This window comes from Myotis myotis, unplaced genomic scaffold (genome assembly GCF_014108235.1).
Source record: "Myotis myotis isolate mMyoMyo1 unplaced genomic scaffold, mMyoMyo1.p scaffold_m19_p_13, whole genome shotgun sequence".
In the NCBI taxonomy this organism is placed as follows: domain Eukaryota; kingdom Metazoa; phylum Chordata; class Mammalia; order Chiroptera; family Vespertilionidae; genus Myotis; species Myotis myotis.
Window position 1 is genome coordinate 16,582,339 of NW_023416317.1, and position 17,922 is coordinate 16,600,260.

A 17,922-nucleotide genomic window follows, 5' to 3' on the forward strand; every position below is an offset into this window, starting at 1 on the left:
AGGGTGCTGGAAATTCCACTACCTGGAAGCCTTTTCCCTGGGCACTCTGTCTTCCCAAGGAAGCTTGATGAGAGAGCCCTAGGCAGGCTCTTGCCACCCCAGGCCTCAGGCCAGGATGGGGTGCTGGAGTGCAGGATAAAGCTAGGACTTTGGAGTAGAGTTACTTAACCTGCTCTCAAGTCAGGTTCCCCACCTATAAAAGAGGCATACTATGAATACCTATACTGTAAAAATGCTGAGAGAATCAAATGAAATTCTTGGCAAAGTGCTGGGTGGCATTCACTCCTTCCTTCCAGAAGGCTCCCTGAGCATGCGCATTTGATAGGCACTTGGGGAACATCAATGGGCAAGACAGACCCAGCACCCTGTTCTCATAGCATCATGCTTCCGATGGATGAGACAACAAACAATTTACTTCCTTGTAATGTTTATCTAATGTGTTACAAGATGAAAAACTCTACCACTAAAAGGAAAGCAGTAGCTAAGATGCTGGCAGTCAGGGTCGGGAGCAACTTCAAATCTGATGGTCATAGTAGTAGGTGTCACTGAAAAGTGGTGTCTGAGCAAGGACATGAAGGAGGTGTGAAGTGAGCCAATGTAGAAATCTGGGTTACAGTGTCCAGGCAGAGGGGGCAGAAACAGCAGACCTCGTTCGAGAGCAGCAGGTTGTGGGAAGGCACGAGGGCAAGCAGTGGAGAACAGTCCCAATGAGCAGACACCATCAGGCCAGGTCTGTGCGCCTCTCTAGGGACCTGGGCCTACCCTCAGCATAAAGTGGGGAGACGGTGGAGGTTTAGGGATTCATTGACACAATTTACCTGTAGTTTCCAAAGTGCCCGGCTGCTGTGTGGAGTGCCTACTTCTGACAAACAGATCTGAGAACTGGGAAGAAATCTGATTTGATCAGAATTCACATGTAGGTGGAAAAGTGGCAAGGAAACAGGTGGAAACAGTCGGCTGGCAAATTCCATGAACAGTGGGTGCCTTTATGGATGGCACATGTTTTCTGCCCTCCTCTGCACCCCGCTAAGTCCCCTCCCTGGCCCATCCTGCAGGGGGTTGCAGGGAAGTGGGCACAGCTTAGCCAGTGAGATGGTGAACTTCAGGGGCAGTTTCTGGCTGCCAGAGGCGCCAAGCCCCTCTTAGAAGAGAGAAACTTGCATTTACTTGGCCAGACCAGTTCCCCTCACAGACAGGCTGCTGGGAGCTTCCCATCAAATCATCTGCGGGGGGAGGTTAACAAAGGGAGCATGTGAGCTAAGGCAATAATGCGAGGCTGCTTAAGAGAAAAACAAGTCACAGATACACACAACAAACTGGTGGGCACCAGGAGGAAAGAGGGGTGGGGAGGGCTAAACCAGTAAATGGGGTCAAATGCATGGGGTCAAAGGTATGGTAACAGACAGAAACTGGACTACTGGTGGTTAGCATGCGGTCCTGTATACAGACATCCTATATAATAAAAGCCTAATATGCTAAGTGTCCCGTCGTCCAGTTGACCATTTAAACAATCAAAGCATAATATGCTAATGATATGCTAAGGCCACTCAACTGCTTGCTATGACTTGCACTGACCACCAGGGGGCAGTCAACTGGTCGACCAGTCGCTATGACATGCACTGACCACCAGGGGGAAGATGCTCCAACCCGTAAGTGAGCTTGGTGCTGGGGTCCAGCGATCCAGATAGAGAGAGACAGGCCAACACACCCTGGAGCCCTCCCATGGTCCCTCCCTGGCTGGCCAACCTCCTGCATCCTTCCCTGGACCCAATCATGCACCAGTGGGGTGCCTCAGCCTGGCCTTCACCCTCTTGCAATCCAGGACCCCTTGAGGAATGTCAGAGAGCCGGTTTCAATCTGATTCTACAGGACAGGCCAAGGGACCCCAATGGTGCACAAATCCGTGCACTGGGCCTCTAGTAGAATTATAATGTTGTACACCTGAAACTTACATAATGTTATTAACCAATGTTACCTCAATAAAAAAATAAATAAATAAAGGTAACCACATAATAAATAAATAAATAATAAATAAATAAAGATATTCTCAGGAAAATAAAAAGGATTGAGAACTTCCAAACCCACTCAACCAGCCACCTGTGTTCCCAAACCTGCCGCACCCAGTCCCATGCTCTTGTTTCACAGCAGGCAGGCTGCCTGAGGAGGATGCGTAGATGCATCCGCCAAGTCTGGCCCAGGATCCACAGGCCACAGTCTCTTCCCCATCACTGACATCCACTGAACACCTGCTGTTCCCAGGGACCTGCTAGACCAGCCGTGGGCAAACTACGGCCCGCGGGCCGTGAAATGAATAAAACTATTGAAAAAAAAGACCGTACCCTTTTATGTAATGGTGTTTACTTTGAATTTATATTAGTTCACACAAACACTCCATCCATGCTTTTGTTCCGGCCCTCCGGTCCAGTTTAAGAACCCATTGTGGCCCTCGAGTCAAAAAGTTTGCCCACCCTTGTGCTAGACTCTGGGCACTACTCATCTGCCCCCCACAACAACCCTGGGAGGGCAACACAGCTCTTGTCCCCACCCCCATCCCATTCCCGACATGAGCAAAGGAAGCGCAAGGAGATCCAATCACTTGCCCAAAGTCACACAGCTCAGAAACGGTCAGGTCTGGACCCAGTCCAGGCAGTCAGAGCCTTGGCCGCCACTCCAGTTAAGGGATGCTAATATAAAAGCAACACTACTTTTCAATCTCCGTTTTGCATTTCACTAATACAGATGGGCTGCTCCTCTGAACTGAGAAACACTAGCTCTTATGTATCATTAATTAACGATATTGAATGGGCGAACAGATCTCAGCACATTTTGATAGGTGCTACAAGTGTAGGTATAAAGGACACTGCATACATATTTATTCATTAAACAGGTAAAGGCAAGGCCTAGAAATGATTTAAAATGCAGCTGAATAATCTTCTTATAAGTCAACCAAGACACCGCATAAGAAGAATCCCGATTCAGCGATAAGAAAAGTACTTTCTATTTTCCGCATCTGAAAATATATTGCTATACCATCTTGAATTCAGCCCATACAACTACATTTTAACTGTAACGTTACACAAAAGTTTTAGCAATGCCAGTGGTTGGCCATCATGGCGACAATGTTGATGGCACAGCATTGCGTGCTCCCCCCACTTTGGGCCCAGCACTGAGCTTGGTAGCACATCCTCTTTTGTTCTGAACAACACTGCAAGGTGTTTGTAATTAGCCCCCATCACAAGCAGGGCGACAGATTTGTCAGCATCCGGACTCCACCCTCTTCCCAGTAGGCAGCATGCCTCCCTGCCCCGCCCACTCCCCAAGAGCCCTACTCCTAGTCCAGGAGAAATAAAACCCAGGAAATAAGAACCGGACATAGGACTTATTTCCCATTAGCCTGCAAATAGTGCTGAGCTCACTCAGCAAGCTTCTGGCTATGGCCAGGCCTCAGCCCCAGATCCCCCAGCTCTGTGAGGCTGGGCTGGACTCTGCAACCCACTTCTGCCTTGCCCGCTGCTCTGGCCAGGCTCTTCCCACAGGGTCATGAAAAGGAGGCTGCAGGGATGGAGGAGGGAGAAGGGACTTGCTCCCTCTAACTCGCTGTCACTGGCCTCTTGTTCCCAGCCCATCAGCCCAGCCAGGCAACTTGCCCCAGCAGGGAGAGTTCATCCCAGCAGCACTGAATGAATCGAATCCACTCTGTAGTTTTTCCAACACTCATCCCTTTTAGAGGTCCCAGCCTCACAGCACCCTGCCCTGTCAGTGCTCAGAGACCCCAGCGACTCCCAACCAGGGCGCCCTCCTCAGAGGTCTGGGTCCCAGCCCCCCAAGTCCTCTCCTCTCAGCCTCTAAACTTTAACAACCTCTTCCCCTCTCTGCCCTTCTCCTGCCCTCCTCCCGGACCAGCCACAGGGGTGGGTGGCTGTTTCCTGAAGTCACTTCTTCCATGTCACCCTAGACTTCGTTTTGCCCTTTCTGGTTAACATTAAGTTCTCTCATTAAAATAACTGGTGGGGCCCTGTGGGCATGCTTCAGTATTAGAGCATCAAACTATGAATAAGGAGGTCACGGTTCAATTCCCGGTCAGAACACATGCCCGATTGCAGGCTCAATCCCCAGTGTGGGGCATATAGGAGGCAGTTTATCAATTATTTTCTTTCATCGTTGATGTTTCTATCTCTCTCTCCCTCTCCCATCCTCTCTGAAATCAATAAAAATATTTTAAAAAAATAACTGATGGGTTTTTGCCCTGCCTGGACCCTGCCTGCTCCAGTGGTGACATCATGGTCCCCAGTGGCATTTCCCAGAGCCCCTCAGCTGAGATGAATAGTCGTAACCCACAAGGCCATGGAGGGGCATGAAAACCCTCATGACTCACAAAGTGTGGTCCTGGAGCCTCCTATCACAATGCCGATTCCGGGGCACATCTTGCAGAGAAGGGAATTCAGGAAACACTATTTACCAGTCCCCCGTCCCCTCCCCCCACCCGACCACCAGACCCTCAGTTTGAGACCACAGGTGTGGAGACAGTCCCACGTGGCGAAGGAGCAAAGCCCCCAGCTCAGAGCTGTGGGATCAATGACAACATCCCTGAGTCGGAGTTCCGTGCCCTGCAAGAAGAGAACGGTGGCAGGAGTGTCCCCCTGGGCAGCGCTAAGGATGAAATGAGAGAAAGCAAGTGAAGTGTTTGGCTCTGCACCTACCTAGCGTGGGGCTGGGTTTGGGGGGAGTTCCCTGCAGAGTGGCTTTGATATCCATCTCCTGGAGGGCAGCACGGGGCACGCAGGAATGTGCGATGTCCCTGCGTGCTTTCTGGGGGTGGGGATGAGACCCGCGCCGCTGTGGCGGGAGGTGCCCACGACTGTTGGAGCCCGACAGGAGCTGATTTCTCGGTGGCTGGCAGCAGCCACGCACCAGTGGGCCCCGCTCCTGACTTGTCTCCTCATGTTCTCCCCGAGTTACAGGATGTCTTATCCCCGCAGAAGTAATTAAAGATACGCTGGGAGACAGCGAACCATTGCGACTCTCCCTTCAGCAGCGAGGGGGGCCCGGGTGAGCTCTCACACTGTGACAGAAACGCCTTTTCCTGTCACACTGCTCACTGCTGACTGACCACGAGAGATCAAAGTCCCTGTCATTTTCCTAAGACAGCTTTAGGATTTCTCACCCTGGAAAAAATACAGCAATGACACAAACTCACCCCAAACTTTCAGACCCAAATGCCACTTCAGTCAGGGAGCGAGAGACAGAGACGTGTCACCACCCAACTGAGCCAGGAAGGAAGGCAGCAGGAAGAACCAGGATCACCTGGAAGCAGTCACAGGCAGTAAAAGAAACCCGCCCCCTAGTCCCCACCCACTGAAATCGATTATGATGAGGCGTGTCAATACCCAAACTGCAGACACAGCTCAGGCCCATGCCTGGTAGCCTGACCCCCATGCAGCAGTCAGAGAACTTCTGAAAACAATCAGCTCAGGCCTTTCCCTGATCAAGAACCTTCTGTGGCTCCCACTACCCTTGGATCGCAATCCAAGCTCCTTACTGTGCCCATTAAAGGCCAGAGGAGCTGGCCCCTGGCTTTCCTGCCAACCTCTCCCATGACACTCCCACCCAGCCACCTGCTCTTCCTCCAGCTCCTCACACGCCCACCTTCTCCTCGGGCCTCTGAAAGTGCTGTTCCCTCTGCCCCTCGGCCCAGCTCTTTCACTTACCTGCTCACCCCTCAGAGGGGCTTGCCTTGTGCCCCATTCTCTGTCTCTGGCCCTTACTGTCTCCTTCAGGAGGTTTACCATGATTTCTAATTCATTAGTCCTTTCACTTGTTATCTGTGATCTGACTGACTTATTTCACTTAGCATAATACCCTCTAGGTCCATCCATGCTCTCACAGATAGTATGAGTTCATTCTTCTTCCACTGTGTAAATGTGCCACAGCTTTTTTATCCACTCATTTACTAATGGGCACTTGGGGTGCTTCCATATCTTGGCTATTATAAATAACACTACAATGAACATAGGGGTGCATATATTCTTTTGAATTAGTGTTTGGGGTTTCTTTGAATATACACCCAGAAGTGAAATCACTGGGTCATAAGGCAGTTCTATTTTTAATTTTTTGAGAAACCTCCATACTGTTTTTATAGTGGCTGCACCAATTTGCATTCCTGAAACCAACAATACAAAAGGGTTCCCTTTTCCCCACATCTTCACCAGCACTTGTTGTTTGTTGATTCATTGATGACAGCCAGTCTAGCAGGTGTGTGGTGACAGAGAAAGACAAATACTGTATGATTTCACTTATATGTGGAATCCAAAAAAAACAAAATAAACTAATACACAAAGTAAAAACAGACTCATAGTTACAGAGAACAGACCGATAGCTGTTGGGGGGAAGAGGGTTGGGGAACTGGGTGAAGAAGGTGAAGGGATTAAGAAGTCCGAATTGGCAGTTACCAAATAGTCATGGGATGTAAAGTTCAGCAAAGGGAATACAGTGCTGCCCACGTCTCTCATCACAGACCCACACGGAGGAGGTCAGCACAGGGCCATCTAACAGGCACAGAGGGTCCTGGTGTAACGCAAAGCAAAATAAGAGTCATGAACCCATGAGTAGGCCCATTCTGGCCCCACCGAGATAGGGGTTCCCAGGGTTCCATATTATTTGTATGGGGGGGGGGGCGGGGCTCTGCTTTCCTGGGTCTTAGAAAAGAGGAAGTTGGATTCTCTCCAGGGTGTCCCCTGTTGGCCCAGTGACCTGAAAGCCGTGACACTCTGCCATGTGCCACGTCACCATAAACAGTGCTCCCGGGGCAATTAGGGAGAGCATTTATGAAGATGCCACCTTCCAGGCACTGGGGGAAGCCCCAGGCTGGGTGCCACAGCTCGCTTTCCTTCTGAGTAGTCCCATCACCGTGCACTGTACCCCAGCTCCGAGGGCAGTGCTGAAGGAGAAGGAGAGGGGCAGAAAGGATTCAAAAAGCTGAAAGGATGGCTCCACAGATGGAGGAGACATACCCATAGCATAAAGAGAAGTATCTGCCATCAAGGCTGCACCCCCCACCATTTAGTATGTGGCCAGTATAGTTATTCAAGTAGAGAAAAACTATGGGAACGTCGGGAGAAACTGCCCCCACCGTTTTGAATTCAGCCAATGCACACAATTCCGAGGGCATCTCAGTGACTTCCAACAACACCCTGTTGATGCCTTTAGATCAGGGGTTGGCCAACATATTCTTAAAGGGCCAGATAGTAAATATTTCAGGCTTTGTGGGTCACAGGGTCTCGGTCACAAATCTTCAACAATAGGCAACGTGTAAACAAATGCGGATGGTTGTGTTACAAGAATATTTTATTTATGGGCAGTAAACTTTGTATTTTATATACCTCTCACATTAATATTGAAATATTATTTTCCTTGAGGTTCTTTTATTTTTACCATTTAAAAGTGTGAAAAACCATTGATTCATAGCTCATAGGCCACACAAAGTAGGCAATGGATCAGATTTGGCCTGGTGTGCAATCCTTTCTTTAAATCACTTACCATTTCATATATTTATGAAATGATTTATATTTAATGATTTCAAGAGAGAGAGGATAGGGACAGAGAGAGAGAGAGAGAGAGAGAGAGGGAGAGAGAAAGAGAGAGAGAGAGAGAGACAGAGACATGGACCAGCTGCCTCCAGTGTGCCCCCTACTGAGGATCAAGCCCACAACCCAGGTATGTGGCCTAAAATCGAACCAGCAACCTTTGGTGCTCAGGACGACACCCAGCCAACCAAAACACATCAGCTAGGGCCTTCCTTGCCATTTCTTACTATCCATGCTACCTGGCACATCAGGGTAAGTAATGATAAATAACTGCATGAGCTTTTTAAATTATTATTATAGTTCACTTGGAAGAACAACTACATAGATGGCAGGTATAACTGTTTTTCTAATTTAAATGTAGGCAGGTTTATTTCTTGAGCAGATCCTGGAATGAGTCCCTTTCATGTTGAGAAGTGCATATTTTATTCCAAGTGTACAAGAGCTGCTATTAAGCCCCAAACCAATGGATATCAGGCAAAGGTAAATGGCACCCAATAAATGAATAAATAGCTCCTCATTTCTGCACTCAGAAATACAATGCTGGCAAGGGACACATTGCATCAGCAATTGCTGCCTTCATGGATTCAGAGTTAAATTACCAGCAATGCATTCCTTCTTCCCACTCATTCTAAAATGATTTACTAATCAGTTGCCTTATGCAAAGCCCTGGTTAGGTGTTAGATAGCCACAAGAGCTCCTCTGGCCTGCTCCCTACTTCCTCCCCCTCTCCCTGTCTGGGAACCTAGCTACCATACTGTAAAGAAGTCCAGGCTACTATATTGAGGAGAGAAAGTTCACAGCTGGTCCTGGAGAGTTAGGCACCATGTGCTTAACACAATGGAGGCAGCCCAGCTACGGTCCCAGATGAACTAGAGACCACACCAGGCACCATGCGGAGCCGACTCGCCATGCAGTTAAGGCACAGAATTGCAAGAAATAATAAATTTCTATTTGAAGCCATTAGGTTTTGGATGTTTATAGTATTGCTATATAAGTAACTAGATGCCCGGTGCATGAAATTCATGCACAGGTAGGGTCTTTAGGCCTGGCTGGCAATCAGGGCTGATCTATGCGGCGACCGGTGGGGCAATAGGGGGGCCCCCGCTGGCACCTGCCTTGGCTAGCCTGGAGTCCGTGGGCTGGGGGCAGCTCCTGCATTGAGCATCTGCCCCCTGGTGGTCAGTGTGCATCATAATGACCAGTTGTCCCACCATTCGGTCAATTTGCATATTTGGCTTTTATTATATAGGATTGTCTTTCCTTTCTGCCTTTCCCTTGCTTCTTTTGCTGCATAACAAGTTACCAAAAAAGTAATGGCTTAAATGAACACACATTTGATATCTCAGTGTCTTTGGGTCTGGAGTCTGGACACAGCTTAGCTGGGCCCTCAGGTCCTGCCTCACAAAGTTGCAGTCCGGATACTGACTGGGCTGTTTCCATCTGGAGGTCCGACTAAGGAAGACGCTTCCTGCAAGCTCATTCATTGTCAGCAGGAGACATCTCCTTGTGGCTATAAGAGTGAGGGCCCAGATCTTTGTGACTGTCACCTGGAGGATGCCCCAGGTCCCAGAGGCTGCCCTCAGGTCCTTGTCACAGGGTTTCTCCAAATAGCCACTCACTTCATCAAACTAGCAAAAAGAGTGTCTCTGCCCATTAGGGAGTGTCCAGGCCCTCTTTAAGGGTTTGCATTTAAATAAGCCCACCCTCAATGAAACCCCTCTGATTAAATCAAAATCTATGACTTGAGGCCTGATTACATCTGGGACACCCTCATCTTTACCATATTTTATTGGTCAGAATCAAATCACAGGTGTCACTCACGATCAAGGTGAGGAGATTATACAGCATGTAAACACCAGGGGACAGAATCTCAGTACTAGGCTAGGTGACCAGGCCACGCTTCTCAGTGGGGCTGGGATACAAGGATATGGTGCATGGTGGTAGGACTGTTCAGAGATACAAAACCTGTCCTCAAGGACTCACCAAGCCAGTGAGGGTGAAAAACAGGCCTGAAACAACAGTAGTCCTGGCCATGAGGCTATGCTCCTTAGGACAATTCTGAGTGAGTCTGAAGTTTAGGGGTCAGGCAATGGAAGATGGCCTCCAGCTGGAGCAGAAAGGGGCGAGCTCAGGGCAGGCCCAAGAGAAAGGAACAAGTCCCCCAAGGCTGGCGATGCAAGCCCCACCTGTGAAACAGCAAGTGCCTGCTGACCAGCACCGCATCCCTGTGGGCATGAAAAGCATATGGGTGAAGTGGGCTCAGAGGAATTGATGAAGCAGTGAGGGTCTTGGCCAAACAGAGCATGCATCTGCCGTCTAAGGAAGCAGCCACTTCTCAGCTCCAGCCAGTTTTTTCTGTGTGTGTGTGTGTGTGTGTGTGTGTGTGTGTGTGTGTTTGACATAGGATAATGTTGGCTCCCAAGTGCCAAGTGTATCCATTGATGAGAAAAACTAAAACTTAAAAATTGTATATACAACAGCCAGATTTTTAAATGATGATCAGGAACTGGCAATATTTTAGCAAAGTATGGGCCAAGAAACGTATATCTGGGCACTGGCTCTGGCTCTGACTGGATTAGTTAGGCAGGTGCCGTGTCGGAGCCCTACATTCTCTTAGTAAGCCCAGCACAGCTAGATTTCCCTCCAGCCTCAGAAATGATGGCTGTTTCTAAGGGTAAACCCCAGGGAAGGAGGTGCTGTCCGTCTGGGAACCAGGTTGTACAAAGGTCTGAACCTTTAAAAATCAGACTCACACCTGGTGAGGTAAGATGCCAATGTTATCAGAGACACGTGGGGATCAAGAGTGAGCGAGGGAACATGGACCAACATCTCACGCTCCCTCCAGGGTCCCTGCTCCCCAGATATGGCTGAGCACAGTTGTCATTTGCCTTCTGTTTCTTCTTTTAACAAGTGTGCATGATTAGTTCAGTTCCCAGAAATTAAACATATTAAGCAGAACAAGCAGGATGGACTTGTTCTGGATGGTCTCACGCACCTATAGAGGCCACCAGAACGAGGCTGTTGGCACAGGGGGTAGGAGAGCACTCTGTGATGCCCCCAGGTTAGTGCCCTCTCCCAGTGACCTCATTTCCCTGCTGAAATGCCACCCTTTAGGTAAGACAGTGATCCCTTGCTGCCCATCTGCTGATTGGTGCCCACTTGAGGAACGTACTGAAAACACAGATTCCTGGGCCATAACCTCAGAGGTTTTGATTCAGTAGGTGTAGAGCAGTGGTCGGCAAACCGCGGCTCTCAAGCCACGTGCGGCTCTTTGACCCCTTGAGTGTGGCTCTTCCACAAAATACCACGTGCGGGAGCGCACGTACAGTAGTGCAAAGTTGACTTAAAACTTTCAGTAAAGTTTATTAAGTTTATTTTAGGGAATGTTGTGGAGTGAAAGAAGATGTAGTGTCAAGGATTGAGAAAGGTATGTTGAGATGGTTTGGACATATAGAGAGGATGAATGAAAGGAGGTAAATGAAACAAGTATACAAGACGAGTGTGGATGGGAGAGTTGGAAGGGGTCGACCTCAGCGAACGTACCTCAATCAGATTGAGGACGTTTTTAGCAAAGGCCAGCTTAGGAGTACCCTAATAAAGTTAATAACAATGTACCTACCTATATAATTTAAGTTTAAAAAATTTGGCTCTCAAAAGAAATTTCAATCATTGTACTGTTGATATTTGGCTCTGTTGACTAATGAGTTTGCCGACTACTGGTGTAGAGGAAGGTTTGCGTATTCATAACTTAAGAGCTCTCCCCAGCGAATTCAAAATGGCTAATAGCTTGAGGAACCTCTGGGTTAAAGCACTCAAAAGGCACCAAAAATATTAATATCCATCACTGAAACCCAAGCACCTGGTTCAACAGATAAATAGATGTCACCTGGAGAGCAAAGAAGTAATTAGAATAGAGAACATACTCGGATACGCGTGGGAAACAGCACTGGGGGAGTGATGGCAAGAAGGCTCTGGATGGTCATGAGGGCTCGACAAGGAGCTGTAGCAACAAAGAACCAGACAGGAGATGCCGCAGGGCCGCTGGGGCTGACCTCACCATCCACGAATGCAGACCCACCAAGCAACTCTGGCTCGTGGAGAACAAGGAGAAGAACTGCCCCAAGTGGACAAAGCATACGTCACAGCGGATCTTTTCACTGAACGTGCCTTTACAGGGCTCTTCTCTCCTCCAAACACATTTCATTTTGGGAACAAGGAAAGCCACAGTTCTGTTGCGGTGAACCAACAAACACAAGGCTGAGAAACCAGAGGCCATTATGCAATTAAATCTACACGGGGCACTTATCTGTGGACGATCCGGAGGTTTCCACACAACAGAGCTTCTGCATGGACTACACTTCGTGGCCGGCTCAGCATCCACTTACCTTCCGCTCTGGCCAGTTGAATTTGGCAAAGATCGTGTCGTAGGTGTCCACCGCCCCGTCGGTGATGAGCATGATGGCCTGGCTGCAGATGCTGCCTTGTCCCGTGTGGTTGAACTGCAGAAAGAAGTACGTGCAGAATAAAACAACTTATCAGAGAGCGAGACTTCAGAGGCAAGAGGCCGTGGGCTTAGGGAGCCTCTCAGAGGAGAGCGCACGGGCACCACCAACGCAGAACCTGCTCAACAAGGCCTTCTCCACGCGGGGGTCACACTCTGACAATTTGGAACTACATACAGACCACAGAAGGGATTTCTGAAAACCAGGTATAAGGTGGGAAGTGAGATGTGAACACATCTAACCTCTCTCACCTCCCGGTATAGACAGTCTCAGAACACAAACCCGGAGGAGTTGGCACGGCCCGTTAGGGACACATTATATGGACGGCGGGCTGTGTGCCAGGCAACATCTCTTTCAAAATCTGAGTATGGTTTAAATGGGTCAAATGGGTACAAGCTGTTCTATACAATAAGATCAAGGAGGATTTGGACATATAGAGAATAAAGTCAGGATCACAACAATTCAGATTAGAAGCTTAAGCACCCTTGATTTAGGGTTTGTTTTCAACATATAGCTGAAAGTTTGTAACATTTTGTACTAGTTTATGCACGTTAGCATGTGTAGCATGCTGAAATTCCAAGATTGTGCCCACTGGTGTGCAGAGCCCTACATGTCCTCAGCTTTCAGCTTTACATACATTGAAGAGTCCCAGCCTCAGTGAGAGGTAGGGTGGGGGCCAGACTGGGCTTGTTAGAGCTTCGTGTCCTTCCCTGAGTCAGGAGTGGACTTCCCTCAATGAATGTCATTCATGCTGCAATTCCAAGCAACACCACGTCCTTCTTTAAAAACCCTACAATGATGTCACAACGCCAGGGCATGGGAACCACAAAACGTCTTTAACCTTCAGACATCAAACTCCATCCACTATAAACTATAAAGATTATTCATGTATTTGAAAATTATTTACTAAAAGCCCACACAGTGCTGGCAATATAACATACAAAAATCCCTTCCCTTCTATCTGGGGAGACATAGAAAAACAAAGTAAATAAGTAAATTATATTGTGTGTTTAATGATGGTGAAGCTAAGAGGTGGGGAAAGAAAACAGAGAAAAGGAATAGGATATGGGAAAGGGGTACCTTTAGAAAAAGTAGTCAGGGAAGACCTCACTGAGATGGTGACACTTGAGTAACTTCTGAAGGAAGTGAGTGTCTGGGGTAGGGCATTCCAGAGAGGGGGGGAGAAACACACAACAGTGCGTATAGCCCCGCTGGTATGGCTCAGTGGTTGAGTGTTGGCCCATGAACCAGGAGGTCACAGTTTGATTCCTGAGGGCACATACCCAGGTTGCTGGCTTGATCCCCACTAGGGGGTGTGCAGGAGGCATCAATCAATGATCCTCTCTCATCATTGATGTCTCTCTCTCTCTCTCTCTCTCTCTCTCTCTCTCTCTCTCCCCCCCCCCCCCTTTCTCTTTCTGAAATCAATAAGAACGTATTTTTAAAAAACAGTACATACAATGGCACCCAGCATGTTTGAACTGTTGACCATGAAACTGGGAAGGGATAGAAGCTTCTTTTGGATTGGCTGCTACCTCCTGGTGAACCAAAGAGCTAATAAAACATTCAAGTTGAAGTTTAACTCCCAGTCTCCATGCACTTAGAATTCTGATGTAGAGTTTGAAGTTGTAGTAACTTGATAGAAGACTATAATTGATGGATGGATGGATGGATGGGTGGGTGGATGGATGCGTGGGTGAATGGAAGGAAAGAATGTCTTGCCTTGAGGCCACATTGGGACAGAGCAAAGCCAACTGGAAACATGCATGGTGTATCACAGGACAGTGGAAAGTGCTCAACCCCATCTCAGCACCACAAGCTGTGTGCCTGGGTGAGTTCTCACTTCACAGTGTCCTTTTCTTCATTTATCTGATGGGAGTACCATGCTTACCTGCTTGCTACAACACAGGTTAAATTTCATTATATGCTGGGCTATAAGTATATATTTAACCTTTACTAGCCTCTGAGGTAGGTACTATCATTATCCCCATTTTAAAAGGCAAGGAAACTGAAGCACAGAGACATTAGCTAACAAGGTCACACAGCTACTACCTGCCATAGCTGAGATTTGAACCCAGGCAGTCCAGCTCCAGAAGCCACTTCCAGATTCAGCACACTCTAGGGCCTCCCAATAAGATCCTTGAGCAGATAGGGGTACATGGTAGGACTCCACAAACGTCCATTTCCTTCTCCTGTCTCCATCCTGTCCAGGGTTCCAGGGTCACTTGGCATTACCAGGGCTACCACCCTGAGAGTGAGTGAGTGCTCCTTACATTTTGTGCACTAGACACTGACCTCACTTAAGTCCTGCCCCTGGCAGCCACTCCTGCATCTCAGACTGGACAGATGTCCTTGAATTAATGAGCAGACATGGCCCATGACACAAATGAGTAGGTAGAAATCCTGACAACTAAAGCCATCACACCACAAAGCTTCACATAACTACTATTCTACCATCTTTATTGACATAACAATATTCCAGAAAACTCTCGCTGAGAGAGATAAAAATTGCAAATAACTTTATGGCTTCTTCCAGGAACTTCCTGAAAGACCCATCAACTCTTCAATAGAAAGCATCAAAGGACAATTCATACCTTAGACTCTTTGAACTCCCATCTAAAAATCCTCCTCTTGCTGCATCTACCAATCCTACACTATAATATTAGGATTCTTACCGGGTCCTAACCAAGCCTCTTCCTTCTCCTCCTCCCTAAAGGACACACCTTCAATCAGACTTCAATCAGTCTCAATAAAGGACTTTGTCTTTCCCATGTGAGACACTGCTTGGATCTTATGGTCAGAGTGCACTTGGTTCCTTACTGCAGGAAGGAAAACAGCCTTGTAGCCTTGTCTTATCAACAGGTTGTTCTGGAGATACTTTGGGGAGCTTGCATCCAACACAGCCTTGAAGCCACTCAATAAACCCAGTGGCAGGCCACTGAATAAAGGTTATCTATGCGTCAAGTCACAGAGGGTGCAGAAAGGTGAAAAACAGGATAGCTTGGGGATGTTGTTCATGCAACTCATTTGAAAACATCCTGGAAAAACTCTCTCAAATAAAAGGCAAGAAAGAGGGGGTGGGGGGAGGGAGAAATGAAGACATCTGAATAACACAGACTAGAAGAAGGAATGCCCAGAGCTGTTTATTTAAAAACATCATTTTCCTCTCTGGCTGGATTCTTGGTATTCTCTGCAGCAATCTGCAGTTGGAGAATTTGGGAGAACTCAATTAAATTCAAATGCTTTGATGAGTACTATCTCTTCTCTTCATATTTGTCTAGAACTTTTTTTTGTTGAATAGCAAGAGTGATGAAAGTGTTTTCCATAATAATAACAGTGACAAGGGCCTGATGATGAACTACAATTAGCTCAGTGATTCATCAGTTAGCAGAGAAAATTTCAATGCATCCTGACATTTAAAGCATTTGGTTGTGATTAACAGTCTTTGAAATGTCACCGAATTTTATTTAATTGGCTAAGAAAAAAATTTTAAAGGTAATCACTGCAAAGATCATATTCATCGCCAAAAAGATAATTGCAGTTGTCACATGACAAGGTAGATGCTAACTACTGTAGCAAACTGGCTCTGTGTTCTTAACAGAATCTAAGGAAGGCAGCAGAGATCAACAGCCAGAAGGGTCTTAACAAAGGTATTTCAATGCTCCTTTCAAAGCTGTTTGTATAGTAACTGCAAGCCTTTAACCCATCTGAGCAAATACTGAAACCAAAAGGCAGGTAAATGCAAAACAGAATTAACTGCATTTGGTTATAGTTACCTCTGAGCTATTCTAAGTTCCAGCCACAGTCACAATTTCAAGTATGTGTGTGTGTGTGTGTGTGTGTGTGTGTGTGAGAGAGAGAGAGAGAGAGAGAGAGAGAGAGAGAGACAGAGAGACAGAGACAGACAGAGACAGAGAGAAAGAAAGATGTGTGTTTGAGAAATAACTTTTTATTTCATATTTGCTTATAAAGGCAGGCATAATACACAGGAAGAGAAATACATCACGTAAAGATCATATCAGTGAAGGGGAAAATAGCTAGAGCTTCATTTTCATGAGAGATTAACCATCTCTGTGTTTTTCAGTGTTTGACTATTTAAAAGCCCAATGGCAAGAGATAAAATGGAAATGCTTTTCTCTATGGGATAAATGTGCACTAAAAAAATATGGTGACAACTGTCAACCAACCTCAAGTAGGGACATTCTGTAACATTTTTTTTGTTCCTTCTGTTTCTTACTTTCCGGATTTACATTTGGCCCATAATGTCTTCTGATTGGCCAGGCCCTAGAGGATTTTTCCAGGTGAAGGCAGAGCAGGTAGGTATGTGGAATGTTTCTCTGGTTCAAAAATACTTCTCTCACCAGGATTCAAGGGGGAAAATCCACCATGTGGTGAAGTCTCTGGATTGTAGAGGTGTTGGGAGGGCAATCTACCCCCCTGGAGTACACAAAGATCCCATGCCTGAGAATGTGCTCCTTGGACTGTGACTTATGCAAGATTCTAATCCTATGGGTATGACATGATATAAAGGGTTCCTGGGTCACTATTTTTGAATACTGGTGTAAACATATTTGAAAAGGTCGGTTCATTGCAGGACTTCCAGCCTTTACCATGTCCAAGTGCACTGTGTACCTCCCCACCTTGACCACAGCACCTCTGTGGGAGTATCTTGGAAGGTCAGCATTCAACTGGGCGTGCAATGAGAAACACTGCTATAGAGGATTTGGAGAACAAAACTGGCAAGTGGAAGGGAAGGGAAGAGAAAAGGAGCCGGACAAGGAAAAGAAGAGAGGGGAAGATGAAAGTGATACTATTATAATTAGATAGTTATTAAAATAGGAAAGGAGCAAAGGGGAAGCCAGACATTAGAGGCATGTCATTTGGGCAGCTTCACCAGGAAGCTGCAATTTCACACTCCCCAGGGAACCACCAGCCCATTCCCTGCAGATTGCTGGGGGAGGGGACTGGACAAAGTGGAGGGTAGGTGCGTGCACAGTGAGTGGGGCTGACGTCAGGAAGGTGCTTGCTGTCAGTCAATCCTGGGAACAGTGATCATTGACCAGAATGGACAGGGCCACTGAAGCCCATGAAAATCTGGAGATACATAATCCTGCAGACAAAAGAGCTCATGCTCTTGACTTGCTCTTGGCTCTCTGGTCCCTTTGGCTTTGCTTCTGCCTATGTTCCCTCTATAGACAATGGACTGGTGGATCCCAGTGAGAAACACTAACTAAACTAGCCTGGATTGGACTATGTCCTGACATGGAACAGAAACTCTGGATACTGGCTTTGATTTTAGCTCTTCTGAAAGCAAAATGGGACTTCTTTTATAGTGTGACTGAGGGAAATGGGACCTTGGTAACGCAGGGGTTTGAATTCACAGAAATATTTTTATTTTTTACAATCTCTCATTCTTGCATACTAGCCTCAGAAAATTCCTTTTCTCAGGATGTGCAAGACGCCTACTCCACTAGCAACCAGTGGAGATGAGGGCCTCTCCCCACCAATAACAAAGGGATATTCCTGAGCCCTTTGGCAGAGAATAGGACCAAGGCATCAGGAGGGGGAGCTACTCCTAGAAACCACAGGCAGCCTGGCAGAGTTGAGGCAGCCTCGTGTCCCTGGTCACGGAGACGGCTCTGCTCACTGAGCCCAGCACAGCTGAGAGGGGACCAGGCACCGCTTTCCCATGCTGACTTCTCAACCTCTGTCTACCAGGACCACCTTCATAGGCCTGTGATCTGCACAGCTGTTCAGGGCCATACACCTGGCTTAACACTGCTGTCATGCTCTTAAAATTCTTAATAACTTTCCAACAAGGGGCCTGCATTTCATTT

The 17,922-nt window shown here is 47.3% G+C and overlaps 1 protein-coding gene across 2 annotated transcripts in view; it reads right to left on the reverse strand.

Moving 5' to 3' along the window:
• The window catches only part of CACNA2D3 (calcium voltage-gated channel auxiliary subunit alpha2delta 3), an 809,032-nt gene that overhangs the window by 370,112 nt on the left and 420,998 nt on the right, over positions 1-17,922 (reverse strand). For both annotated transcript variants that reach the window (XR_004971472.1, XM_036331880.1), the window contains exon 11: positions 11,969-12,082. Coding sequence is in view for 1 of the 2 variants with exons in the window: in XM_036331880.1 (XP_036187773.1) it covers positions 11,969-12,082 (114 nt within the window). In the remaining variant the exon portion in view is untranslated. The remainder of the gene's footprint in view (positions 1-11,968; positions 12,083-17,922) is intronic.